A 13,779-nucleotide genomic window follows, 5' to 3' on the forward strand; every position below is an offset into this window, starting at 1 on the left:
TCAACCCTTAACAAAAATGTGCAAAATCTCACCAACCCATTAATATGATGCTTTTGATTTATTTCTGACTCTCTTTAAACCTATGTGACGGTTACTGGAATTTGCATTTAAGAAGTAGCCTCCAAGAACAAATTGCTTCTATAAATGGGACACCCTACTCACCTTCCTCCCTTGCCCAGCTCCATCAAGCTCCATCGGTACAAAATATTACCAAACCTTCAAATGTGACTTGAAGTTGAAGGAAAACTTTGTATACAAATAGTTCCTAGTCAGGTGCAGTGGCTCACGCCTGTAATCCCAACACTTTGGGAGGCCAAGGTGGGGCAGATCACTTGAGGCCAGGAGTTCAAGACCAGCCTGGTCAACATGGTGAAACCCTGTCTCTACTAAAAATACAAAAATTAACCAGGAGTGTTGGCGCACACCTGTAATTCCAGCTACTCAGGAGGCTGAGACATGAGAACCACTTGAACCCAGGAGGCGGAGGTTGCAGTGAGTCAAGATCGCGCCACTGTGCTCCAGCCTGGGCAACAGAACGAGGCGCTTTTTCAAAACAAATAGTTCCTTAGTGATATATTTCAGGACTATCACTTAGACTGCTTTAAAGGTTATCCAAAATATTATATTCCACCCCCTTCTCAATGGGTGCTGGGGAGGGCCAGATTTTCCATCTATGGCATGTCCCAGTTGTCACAGGGGGAAGACAGGTGGGGAGGAAGGACAAGGCGGGAGCCTGTTCATTTAGGAATTCCACCACTGACCAGCTGATACTTCCTGTGACAAGTGGAATTTTTTTTTTTTTTCCAGACAGGTGCTCTGGCATACAAACCAAGCATACACTAAAATCAGCTTAGGAATAATTGTTTTCTCTTAGAAAAGCAGAATACTAAGAGAAGCAGGGAACTCCACTTTCTAGCTTTAGGTGGTTGGGTTTTTTCTTCCAATAAAAGCTCAAAATAGGCTAATCAGAGAACGACCCCCTTCCTCTTGGAGAAGGTCCATTTCTCCTTTTCCTCTTCACTTTTCCATAATGTAAAATGAACAAAAGATCCTATCTACACCTGATAGGAACAAAACAGATATGCATAGGTTAAGGAGAGTACCTCAGATTGAGACAAGAATGTCAAGTTGCTGAGTACTTAGCAAACTTATATTGAGTCTTTTGCATGGACTCAATACTATATTTTACCTAGAATTTATAGACAAAACTTATAGCACAGCAGGCCAGACAGCATGGCTAAACATGTTGTTACTTGTTCTGTCAGCATGAACTCAGATTTTTAAAGCACTGGCTAACATAGGTGACAAGTTATTATTACCTTCCCTTTTCTCCTTGCTTCTGGGGGTAAGTCTAAGAAGCTTTGGTTCACGAAAAGGATCTAAGGAACACTATGTCTCCCACATCTACCCACACTTATCCAACCTTCACCCAGTTTTTAGGAGCCGCAGTTTCTTGAGAAACTGGGTTATGAACAACCATCAATTCTGTATCACTGATTCTGGTTTCTTACATCCCCTTCAAAGAGATAATGCTCTGGGATAGCATGGCTTCTTCCCTAATCAGTGCTAGCTCTGAAGCAGCAGAAATAGGGAGGCCAACCACACAGCCATGGGAAGGAATAAAAGGCAATGCCTGCCTGATCAGGGCTGAGCCATCTTCCCCCTCTGCAAAAACTGAGGCATAATGATATTTCAGGCTCTCCCTATGTCAGGTTCCTGACATGCACCATATGTAGCTGCAAATCCCAATCAATTTCAACACTTCTTAACTGCTAGAACACCTTTCTCAACACTGTAATTTACCTTCAAAAGAATAGGGAGCAAGCACCCTCGCCTTCCCAGTACCACATTCTACTAACTGCCGCCCCCCTCCCCACCCCACTAACCTACCTACGCAAAGGAAGAAGGCAAATAACCCTCCATCGAAGCCTACGACAGACCGCCACAGTACATATGTCACTGACGAAGAACTTTTATTTCTTTTTAATGACATTAAACACAACTGCTACAAGAGAAAAAACATGATAAAGAGGAGGCACCAAACTTCAGTTTCATAATTGAAACTGACAACGCAAGTAAATCAGGGCCTGCATTAGAAACTACAGGTTATTTCAGGCTCCTTACTTATAAGTAAACAATGTAAACAGCATATTTTTACTCTGCTTTGTCAAGACCCCCATGGTGGGAATGTCATCATGGATGAAGAAAGCAGTTAAATGCACATAACACTTACTTAAAAAATAATACAGCAAGAATTCCAACTGTAATATTAGACTTAGAGGCCAACACCAAATGTAAGAGATATCCAGTTTTGAAAAGAGATGAAAACTCCAGATTCTACCCACTACCATCTTTAAGGCGAACATGCCAGATAATAAGTTTTCTTTGGCTTTGTTTTTTCTTCTTAAAGAATACCATGTTAACCACTAGAGAACAGCTCTCTCCTCCCCCAGTCCAACAGATTTAATTAAGCTGCTAAAGCTTTGGAAAAACAGAATTATTTGAGCTAAGAGGAAATGTGATTGTCACATTTTCTAGTTAACCTGTCACTCATTTGATTTGGCAAAGGCAGTGCTCCTATTACACATTCAGTCTCAAAACCACATGTACCAGGAGGGTAAGAACATGAGTCTTAGATTTTTGCCTAAGCAAAATCCTGTCCCTTCATTCCTTGGGTTTTCTGTAGGGAACTAGACAGCTGCAATGCTAGCTATTCCAACTACATTTAATTTTAACTATGCTGTGGTCCCAAAGGTGGATGTTTGGCATGTCTCACTCCACCAACCTAATTTAGGACAGCCTGGAGAAGTGACCGATGTAGTAAATGCCAAGTAGGCTAACTAAAATAATAGATTTCGACAACTGCCTTTGAATAGAACTTCTCCTTTGCATTTTGGCCCCAGAATTTAAACCAAATGTTCAAGGAAAAGCAAATCCTTGACTGGATAAAAACAGTAAACACTTAGGGACATTCACCCAAATTTATTGTTGGCTTAAATGACCAAGCTTTCCCCAAGTCAGTTTCTAAAGTGGGGTAGGATGTTTAGAATGCGTTACTCACACAGAAAGATGGGATTGATGAAACCACAAAACCAGACAGAGGCTACAGCAACTATGAACAACCTCCACAGAGAATGAACAACAGCACAAATGCCAGACTGCAAAACTTCCCAAAATGATGTCTACAGCTATCTGTAGAGAATAACCAGCCAGGTACGGTGGTTCATGCCTGTAATCCTAGCACTTTAGGGGCCGAGGTGGGCGGATAACCTGAGGTCAGGAGTTTGAGACCAGTCTGACCAACATGGAGAAACCCCGTCTCTACTAAAAAATACAAAATTAGCCAGGCATGGTGGCACATGCATGTAATCCCAGCTAAGACAGGAGAATCCCTTGAACCCAGGAGGCAGAGGTTTTGGTGAGTGCAAATCGCGCCATTGCACTCCAGCCTGGGCAACAAAAGCAAAACTCCGTCTCAAAAAAAAAGAAAAAAAAGAAAAGAAAAAGAATAACCAACTCCTAAGATATCCATTAAGACAGATGCAGTCTGTCAACTTTGGTTAGAATACCAAACCTTAAGATCAGGTAATGCTTTTTGTGCATAGGCTTAGTCACAACTATATTACATCCACGTTAGCATCTATGTGAAACTAGGTATCAGGGGCTTGACCAAATGAGATGGTAACATCTAGGGTCTAAAGACACCTCTTGTTAACTAATAATGGAGACAAAAGAGTGCCTTTCCACACTCTCCCACAGAATGGAGGCTCCCTAACTAACACTCATACTTAAAGTTGGGGTTCAGCAAATGAAACTAAATACCAACTGATACCACAATAGCACTAGCCTGCCCTAGAGTCAAGACTCTGGGTGGGCAGCTCTAAAGAGAGCAAGGCCATCGTGAAGAGGCATATCCATGTCTAACAGGTTACAAAAATACTGCCACTAGAATCCTAACGAGCAGAGTGGTCACTGTGGGGTAAAAAGAAAAAGGAAAATCCTTGAAGAAAGGCAAAGGAGACAACCAGTCTCAAAACCACAAGGTATTATAAGTCTTCTGTCAAAGTAAGAGGTATAAGATTTGTAAACACTATTGTGCAAAATAAGTTCAATAAAGAATGAAAAAAATACCCCCCCCGCCAAAAAAAATCAAGGCAGCTAGTACATACAGAAGGGAGAGGAGAGGATTTACTATTTTAATTTGTCCTTTCAATAGGATTTTTCTCCTGCTCCATCCTACTTATAATGTCCTGGATTGCCAACTTTAAAATACTGACAGGTATTCAGAGGATTCAAATAAAAAAGTAAGAGGGGTTGTTAAAAGTAACTTATATCCATTCACAAGTCATGTAACACTGGCTCACAGCCTGGTAAAGAATCTCTTCCTTATGGGAGACTGAACAATGATTTCTTTGAGGTATCAGAAGTAGACTTTGCCACTTTGCCTTTGCAGAGAGGTGGGTCTTTTGCTTGAGCCTGGGTGTTCTGGCTTAATGCTGGCTTTCAGGAGGCAGCTACCTTCAATTTAAATTAAAAAAACAAAAAAACTATACCAACCAAACATTTGCTTAAACACAGACACACACACACACACACACACACACAAAATATCAGGAGGGACTTCATACAAAAAAATTCAAGTCAGCAATGGGCATTTCCAAAAGGTGACAAGTTTTTTAAATAAAAATCTGTGAAAAATAAAATTCAAAATCGGCAAAGCACAAAACAGCAAAAGAACATGAAATGCTGCTCCAAGTAGGACCCTGGATAGGGACCTTCGTTGCTGATGGGATGAGACAAATTAACTGTACGAGAAGTCTGGGAGACGCTGGAACCGATGGTGGCTTCGCATGTTCCTGTCAACCCACTGAGTCAGACTGTATCTTTGCAGATGTTTCTGTCGGCGGGCGTAGTTTCTATCAAGAGAGGGAGAGTACAAACAGGAAGGCTATTTCAACTAGAATGGCTATTTGTGCACAAAAAAAAGGCCAGCACAACAATTTTAAGAAAATCTTTACTTCTGGAAATCAGATATTAATTTTATATTTCAATTCTCGCAATTTTAGAAATTTTATACTATTTTATTTATATGAACACCACACCATAAGTGCTATTTCTTTGCAACTCCCAAAGCCACCTAATTCCCATAGGCAGTATGGTGATAGGTGCCATATACACAATGCTCTAAGGAAAACTAATGTAGAATAATGTTTAAGTAGGGGAGGAAAAAAAAACAAAAACATTTTCTTCCTCCAGAAGAATTTAGGATAGGATCTATATTTCATTGTTTGCATCAGACCTGTACCTCCAGAAGGACCTCATTGTCTGACATAGCTCAAGGTTGCTCAGGACACGGCAGTTAAAATTAGAATAAATTCCCAGAAAGGTAAGTCATCATGTGAGTATCACATTGCAAGTTGAGACTGAAAAATTAACAGCACAGACTCAAAGTAAAGTTTCTTAGTTATGTGCTGGGCTGGGGTTCTGAGCAAGACACTCTAAGATAATTTGATTGCATTTTCGACTAAAAGTGCTCCTAATAACAATCTAGGAAACTTTCTGAAGATATGGATTCTAAAATTTAAAACAAGAAAAAGAAAAAACAAACAAATACAGATATGGATTCTTGGCCTCTCCCTCCTCCCAGACTTTATGACTTAGAATACCTGGAATCAGGATACGAACATCTTTATTTTTAGATATCTCCGCAGGTGATTATGAGTAGTAGCCAGGGTTGAAAATAACTGTAACAGTACCTGACATTTATCTATCCCTATATGCAAGTACTTGCTGAATTCTTTAAATACCTCTCCTCACTTAATACTGTGACAATCCTACTAGTATTTTCATTAAGTCCTTGTATAGGTAAGGAAATTGAACCTCAGGTTAATAACTTACCCAAGGTCATACAGTAAAGTAAGTAGAAGGGCCTAGATTTGAATTCACATCTGACTCCAGAATTTATCTAATAACAATTACACTATACTGCCTTTCCTTCTGAGAAATGATATAATTTTGACAACTACAGAGGGAACATGACCGTAAAGGCCCTAAAGCAAGAGGAAGAGTATTAGGAGATGAGGTTGGTGAGCATAGGCCAAAGCATATAGGCTTTTGTAGGGGTTTACGAGAATGGGAAGATGTGAGATGGGAAGCCACTGGGAAATATTGAGCAAATCTGACTGATGCTTTAAAAGAATCTCTTTCTTTGGCTGCTGAGTTGTGACCAGTGCACTGGCAAGGAGGGCATTTAGAAGACTTGCAACAATCCAGCTCAAATGATGAGAAATAGTTAGGCTTTGGATATACAGCTGACCCTCCATATCCATGGGTTCTACATCCATGGATTTAACCAACCATGGGTCAAAAATAGTCAAAGAAAAAAAATGGATGCTTCCATCTGTACTGAACATGTACAGACATTTTTTCCTTGTCATTATTTCCTAAACAATACAGTATAACAACTATTTGCATAGCATTTATACTGTATTAGTTATCATAAGTAATCTAGAGATGATTTAAAGTATATGGAAGGATGTGCACAGGTTATGCAAACACTATGGCATTTTATATAAGGAATGTGAGCATCTGGGGATTTTGGTATCCAAAGAGGGTCCTGGAATACCAAGGACAACTGTATATGCAGAGCCTATGGGATTTGCTGGTAGACTGAATATGGGGTGAGAGAGAAAAGAGTAAAAGATGATTCCAAGGTTTCTGAGTATCTGAATCAAAGTAACTGAATAAATTTGTACAGCCACACTGCATCAAGAATCCAGAGAACTGTAATACTAAATCTGAGTCTTAAAAAAAAAATTCCAGAAGATTTCAGAATTAGGAAGGTCCTTTGACACCAAGTTGCAAAGCTAGTATTAGAACTCAGGTTTCCTGAATTTCAGTCCAGTTTTTGTTTTGTTTTTTGAGACAGGGTCTTGCCCCGTTGCCCAGGCTGGAGTGCAGTGGCACAATCACTGCTCATCACAGCCTCAAGCTCCTGGGCTTCAAGCAATCCTCCTCTCTCAGGTACTCTCAGGGACTACAGACACATACCACCATGCCCCGTTAAGTTTCTGTATTTTTTGTAGTGATGGGGTCTCACACTGGCCAGGCTGGTCTCGAACTCCTGGGCTCAAGCAATCCTCCCGCCTTGGCCTCCCAAAGTGCTGGAATTACAGGCGTGAGCTACTGTGCTCAGCCTTGGTCCAGTTCTTATTCCATTATACTGCATCACTGTATTCACCCCGCCTCTTGAATTAAGCAATTCCAACCCCTACTCCCTACTATGTTTCTCCTGCAGCCAAATTTCACCCTTTTGTTTTTAGACAGAGTCTCGCTCTGCCACCCAGGCTTGAGTGCAGTGGCACCATTTTGGTTCACTGCAACCTCTGCCACCGGGATTCAAGCAATTGTCCTGCCTCAGCCTCCTAAGTAGCTGGGACTACAGACACTCGCCACCACGCCCGGCTAATTTTTGTATTTTTGGTAGTTATGGGGTTTCGCTATGTTGGCCAGGCTGGTCTCAAACTCCTGACCTCAAGTGACCCACCCACCTTGGCCATCCAAAGTGCTAGGATTACAGACGTGAGCCACCGTGCCCAGCCATTCTACCCTTTTCCATCTTCTTCTAATCACCCACTCACCGTGTGGTGAGGTCCGAAGGATGCTGCCATTTTGAGTGCTGCATGTGATGAACTTGATCCATCAAGGCACAAAGCTCCCCGGAGATACCTGTGATACAGAGGGATCAGTGGTTAGGAAACAGCTGAGTGAACTACTATGTTAGCCAACATCAAAGTATGTGCTTTCAGGGAAAGAGAAAAAAGGCACTGTTCTCAACAATATATACTTATGATTATCACAAGCAGTGAGCACAGAAACTATAAACCAGAATGGGGAGATTGCTCTTGGAGGGTGAAGGTGAAGCAATAATGGCAGCCACCATTCATTCATTCAACACTTAGCTCCTACAATATACAGGGAACTTTACTTGTCCCTAGGAATATGGCAGTGAACAAGACACTGCCTCAATGAAGTTTATACAGGAGACAGATGATTCCAAAGTGGTGTGATAAATGCAGTGATAGAAATACAGACTGCTATAGAGACTGGGGGATAGGGGTTAGGGAAAGCCCCCTCCAAGGGGAGTAACTATAGCAGGGATCTAAAGGATGTATAAAATTAGTGAGGCAAAGAGGGGTAGGAGGTTAGATGTCCAAGAGATAAGTTAATACAAAGCCCCAGAGACAAAAGACAGTAAATACATTCAAGAAACAAGAGGAGTTTAGAACAGATGGAGGTGGGCGCTCTTTGCTAACAAGAAAAATTGCTAGATGCAATTTCTCAAACACCTGGGATCCTGGCAATGTACTAGACACTTTACATATTATCTTACTTAATTCTAAAAAAAATCTTATATGGAGATAGATGTTATTAATATCATTTCAAAGATGGGAAACTATGGCTCAGGGAGGTGAACTTGCCTGAAAATTTTTTTTTTTTTTTTTTTTTTTGAGAGAGTCTTGCTCTGTCATCCAGGCTGGAGTGCAATGGCGTGATTTCGGTTCACCGCAACCTCTGCCTCCTGGGTTCAAGCGATTCTCCTACCTCAGCCTCCTGGGTAGCTGGGACTACAGGTGCCTGCCACCATGCCCAGCTAATTTTTGTATTTTTAGTAGAGATGGGGTTTCACCATGTTGGCCAGGCTGGTCTCCAACTCCTGACCTCAAATGATCCACCCACCACGGCCTCCCAAAGTACTGAGATTACAGGCATGAGCCACCATGCACGGCCCTGAAATTCTTGATGACCCAGGATTCAACTAGCTCCTGTGTGACTCCATGTCCTTGCCACTATGCAATAATGCTAATTTTGCACTCAACCGTTGAGACTTAGGCTAAAACTCAATAGAAGCAGAAATAAAACACTAGTTAGGAAACAATTTCCCTAGATCAGTGGTTCGCAAATTTTAACATACATTATAACCAAATGGAGGTATTATAAAACAGATTGCTGGGCCTAGCCTACAGACTTTCTGATTATACATAATCAGAAAACTGCAGATCTGGGTAGGGCCTGAGAATTCACATTTCAAGCAAATTCCCAAGTGATGCTGATGATGGTGGTCTGAGAACCACATTTTTTTTTTTTTTTGTGGGGGTGGTGGGGGGTAGGAGATGGAGTCTCACTCTGTCACTCAGACTGGAGTGCAGTGGTGTGATCTCGGCTCACTGCAACCTCCTCCTCCCAGGTTCAAGTGATTCTCCTGCCTCAGCCTCCTAAGTAGCTGGGATCCTGCCTGCCACCACGCCTGGCTAATTTTTATATTTTTAGTAGAGACAGGATTTCACCATGTTGGCCAGGCTGTTCTTGAACTCCTGACCTCAAGTGATCCACTGCCTTGGCCTCCCAAAGTGCTGGGATCACAGGTGTGAGTCACTAAGTGTGGCTGAGAACCACACTTTGAAAATCAAAGCCCTAGACAGTGGAGACTTTTCAGCTAGTTTACATGTTTTTCATTACTTTATCTACTGTGCTTTCGGGAATCAAGAGCAGTCTCAGTAGGCTATAGACTCATATTTTCAAGTTCTAGTAAAAGTAATGTAACTTTTAGGATAAATATAATTTATCCGAAGCCTCAAAAAGTAAAGCTTTGTAGAAAAAGTATACTATATACTTTGGAGTTAGGCAGAGTTGAGTTAAAATTCCAATCCATCAATTAGCTCTGTGACCCTGGGCAAATTATTTCACTTCTTCAGGGCTCACTACTCATCTATGAAAAGCAGATAATACAATTTACCTTGAAGCTGAGTTTTAGGAATATTGTACATACAAGACCTTGCACACTGCTATGGCACACAGCATGTGTGCAGTGAATGCTAGCTATTATGATGTTAGCGCCTCAGGCCTATGTTAGCTTGCAAAGTCTCTGAATCCTGTGAAATTTTAAGGAAAAACTTTTATTAAATGGATCCATCCACACACAAACTATGACATTTTGTGGCACTCAAATATTTTTCTAACCATAACACTTTTTAGGAAAAATTTATAGATTTCATTAAGTTTCTCTACTGTTAAAAAAGCACGACCAAATGAAAGATAACTGACAAAATGAAAAATATATTTGAAACATACTTGGCAAAAGTTTAATGTCCTTTATCTACAGTCTCTTTATTTAAAAAAAAAAGGTCAAGCGCATGAATATACAACTCGCAAATGATCAATAAACATGACAAAAACAATGTTCAATCTTACTCATATGGAAAGAAAAGGCATTACTGTCACTCCTTGAGAAGGAAATATAAATCAGAAATGAGTTTCCTCGTGAAGGGAAGTAACTCTTGATTAGAAAATTTCTTACTTGCTGGATTTGTAAAGCTAAAATCAAAGGTCTCAATTCAAATTGCCTTTCCAATACCCCACTTTCACCTTGCTAGGACTCCACTCCCTGTGATCACCCAAAAAGGACATTTCAATGGGAGGCAGCGGAGGGGAGAATCAGCTTTATAAAAATTTCAAGATACATTTTCCCTACAAAAGCTTCACAAAGGAGGACTAGCAATATATGGAAATTCTGTGTCCATCAAAATGGAACCACAAGATTATCTATAGAACATGTCCTTCAGCTCACTCATCTCTTATCACCTGCATTTTAGAAAGTTAATCTGGCAATGGAAACTAAAGATAACAAATCTCCTGCAAACATATCTATTCACATTAAATGATGAGAAGAATAGCCAGTTAGGCCAAAGGGGCCTAATATTCAAATATTTAACTTCTAGGCGTCAAATCCAGCAGCAGCAATTTATATAACACTATATATTGAGCCTGTTTACATAAATAAATAAAGGCACTGTCCTAAGTGCTAGTTTATATATATCAACTCATTTATTCTTTATAACAATCCTCTAAGGTATTTTCCCCATTTTACAGACAAAAGTATATAAAACTGCAAAGAAACTGAGGCACAGAAAAGTTAACTAATTTGCCCAAGGTCACATATCTAGTGACAAAGCCAGAATTCCAACAATATAAAACTATCACAGGACTGACTTTCCTTAAAACATTTTCTGGGACCAACATTTCATAGCTGAGATTAGAAAGTAAAAATCATATAGCCATATGTCTAAGGGCTTAATAATCAGATCTCAGCTTATGTACCAAAAAATTTTAATTTTCCCTAGCACTAGTAACTAACTTATTGTTAGACTAGTCTAACTCTTATTATTAGTAAGACTTAATGATTTAGAGATAATGGGAGCTAACATTTATCAAGTACTTCTTACGTGCTAGGCACTTTGCTAACTGCTTTGCATGTATCCTATAATTTAATTCTAACAGTCACAGATGGTAAACTATATAACCTCCATTTTATTCACAAGTAAACTGAAGCTTATAAAAAAATACTCTTTCCCAGCACTTTGGGAGGCCAAGGCAGGCGGATGGCTTGAGCCCAGGAGTTCAAGACCAGCCTGGGCAACATGGTGAAATCCCGTCTCTACAAAAGTACCCGGGTGTGGTAGTACACACCTGTAGTCCCATCTACTCCAGGGGGCTGAGGTGGGAGGATCCACCTGAGCCCAAGAGGTGGAGGCTGCAGTGATCCATGATCATACCACTGTACTCTAACCTGGGTGACAGAGCAAGACACTGTCTCAAAACAAAACAAAACAAAACAAAAACAAAACAAAAAAAACAAAACTCATCTATCATCTAGTAAATCAGAAAAGCCAGGATTCAAACCCAGGTGGGGCTAATAATCCAAAAGCCTCATTTTAGCTTATAGTTTCAACCTCATCTTCCTCCAAATTTAGAGATGCTAACAAGAATGGGAACATTTGAATTTTCTCTTCTCTTCATAGTCTCTAACAGATGGACTTTCTTGGACCAACAATCAGTACCATGGTTTTATTTTAAGTTGTGGCTAAAAGGTGGTAAAGACTGTCCTTTGTTTTGTGACTATGAATGAAATAAAGAAGGGAAAAACCCCCAATATTTCAGGAATGAAGTCAACAATTCATCTAAATCTTAATCTATAAATATGAAGGTGAATGGTTTTGGGGAAACATCCAGTTTAATAACTGTTCTTAATAAGTTTAAAGTGAATCAATTTTTATATCATAATGGAAGAGGATGGATAATGCTGAGTACCTGCTATGCCAATTCTGACAGGTTTTATAGGACATAACACTTTTTACCACCCACATGACTCTAACTCAATCAAGTGTGGCACATGACCAAAGAACAGAGACTCTCTCAGCTGGCCAATGACCTAATGACCTAGAAGGCTGCCTGGTACCAGCAGTCATTAAGTAAACCAGTCAAATACTCTTCTTTGAAATGTTAATGTGAGCTTTAGTAATGAGAACAATAGAGAGAACGGCACACTCGCAGGGCTCTAAGAAGGAAAAACAGTTACTTGAGATAGCTAAATAGCAGCAAAAGTACTGGTCACAGAAACAGATTAGATTAGGGAAAATCCCAATAGGGAACAGAGGCACACATTTCTTTTTTCTTTCTTTCTTTTTTTTGAGATGGAGTTTCACTCTTTAGCCCAGGCTGGAGTGCAGTGGCTCAATACTGGCTCACTGCAACCTCCGCCTTCCAGTTTCAAGCGATTTTCCTGCCTCAGCCTCCCGAGTAGTTGGGATTACAGGTGCCCACCACCATGCCCGGCTGATTCTTGTATTTTTAGTAGAGATGGGGTTTCACCATCTTGGCGAGGCTGGTCTCGAACTCCTGACCTCATGATCCGCCCGCCTGGGCCTCCCAAAGCGCTGGGATTACAGGTATGAGCTGTCCCACCTGGTCAGAGGCACACATTTCTGATGGAGCGTGTAATTCAGCTCTATGGTTAAATCTTTTCACTACGAGGCCTGGTGAAAAGAGTCTCATCTAATTATCTTTTCCTGTAAATCCTTAAGCTTAGTTACTTAAAGGCAATCATAATGTCTCTATTCCATGCAATGTAAAGTATTTAGTACAGGGGAGGGAATGGAGAGAGAAGGAAAGAAAAAATGTGCTACAGGGGACATGGGCTACTGCTTTTATAAATAGATTAATAAAATATAAATGAAAAGAAAAAAATAAGTAGAAGGCAAGAATGCAAATGTGTCACCTCTAGGTCAACAAAACTGCGATGATCTAGTAGAAATCTTGACTGATTTTCCTTTCAGGCAAGGCAAAAAGTAAAAGAAACAGGAGTTATTATATAACTCATTTATGAAGTGATACAGGGGATACTGAATGATATATGAATGTCTTCAACAGTACTGGGAAATTCAGAATCACAATTTATATAACCATTGCTGTTTATGATCTTCAATAAAAACCAAAGCAGATATTTCCACTTTTAGCTAAGATGAATGGGGGACTTAACCTCTCATTATAAGCTACTAGAAACTAGGCAAAATATATCAAACAAGCGCTTTCAGACTACTGAGAATTGCGATCCCTGAGGGAAGAGAAACAACTGACGTGAGCCTTGAAACTTCTTATAAGTCTATAATTTTTCAAAATAAAAAGCTTTTTAAATGAAGGCAAAATAAACACGTTCTAAATAAAAGCAGAGAGACTTCATCATCAGTAGATGTGCACTACAACAAACGTTAAAAGTTGTTCATTAGGAAAAAGGAAAATAATACCAGATCGAAACTTGGATCTATAGAAAATAATCAAAAGCACTGAAAATGGTAAGTATGTGAGTACATATAAAAGGCTATTTTTCCCATTTAGATGATGTCTTTAAAAGATAATTTACTGTTATGGCCTGGCGCAGTGGCT

At 40.1% G+C, this 13,779-nt stretch overlaps 1 protein-coding gene across 10 annotated transcripts in view; it reads right to left on the bottom strand.

Moving 5' to 3' along the window:
• Positions 1-1,956: 1,956 nt before the first annotated feature.
• The window catches only part of S100PBP (S100P binding protein), a 41,608-nt gene continuing 29,785 nt past the window's right edge, over positions 1,957-13,779 (bottom strand). For 9 of the 10 annotated variants that reach the window (XM_007979541.3, XM_073007541.1, XM_073007545.1 and 6 more), the window contains 2 exons: positions 7,641-7,728; positions 1,957-4,916 (listed from right to left, as the gene is read on the bottom strand). In XM_007979541.3, coding sequence (XP_007977732.3) covers positions 4,802-4,916; positions 7,641-7,728 — 203 coding nt within the window. In that variant the 3' untranslated portion in view covers positions 1,957-4,801. Of the gene's footprint in view, positions 4,917-7,640; positions 7,729-13,114; positions 13,166-13,779 lie in introns of all 10 variants that reach the window. The other variant, XR_012089735.1, reaches the window with a different exon arrangement.

Source organism: Chlorocebus sabaeus, chromosome 20 (assembly GCF_047675955.1).
Source record: "Chlorocebus sabaeus isolate Y175 chromosome 20, mChlSab1.0.hap1, whole genome shotgun sequence".
In the NCBI taxonomy this organism is placed as follows: Eukaryota; Metazoa; Chordata; class Mammalia; order Primates; family Cercopithecidae; genus Chlorocebus; species Chlorocebus sabaeus.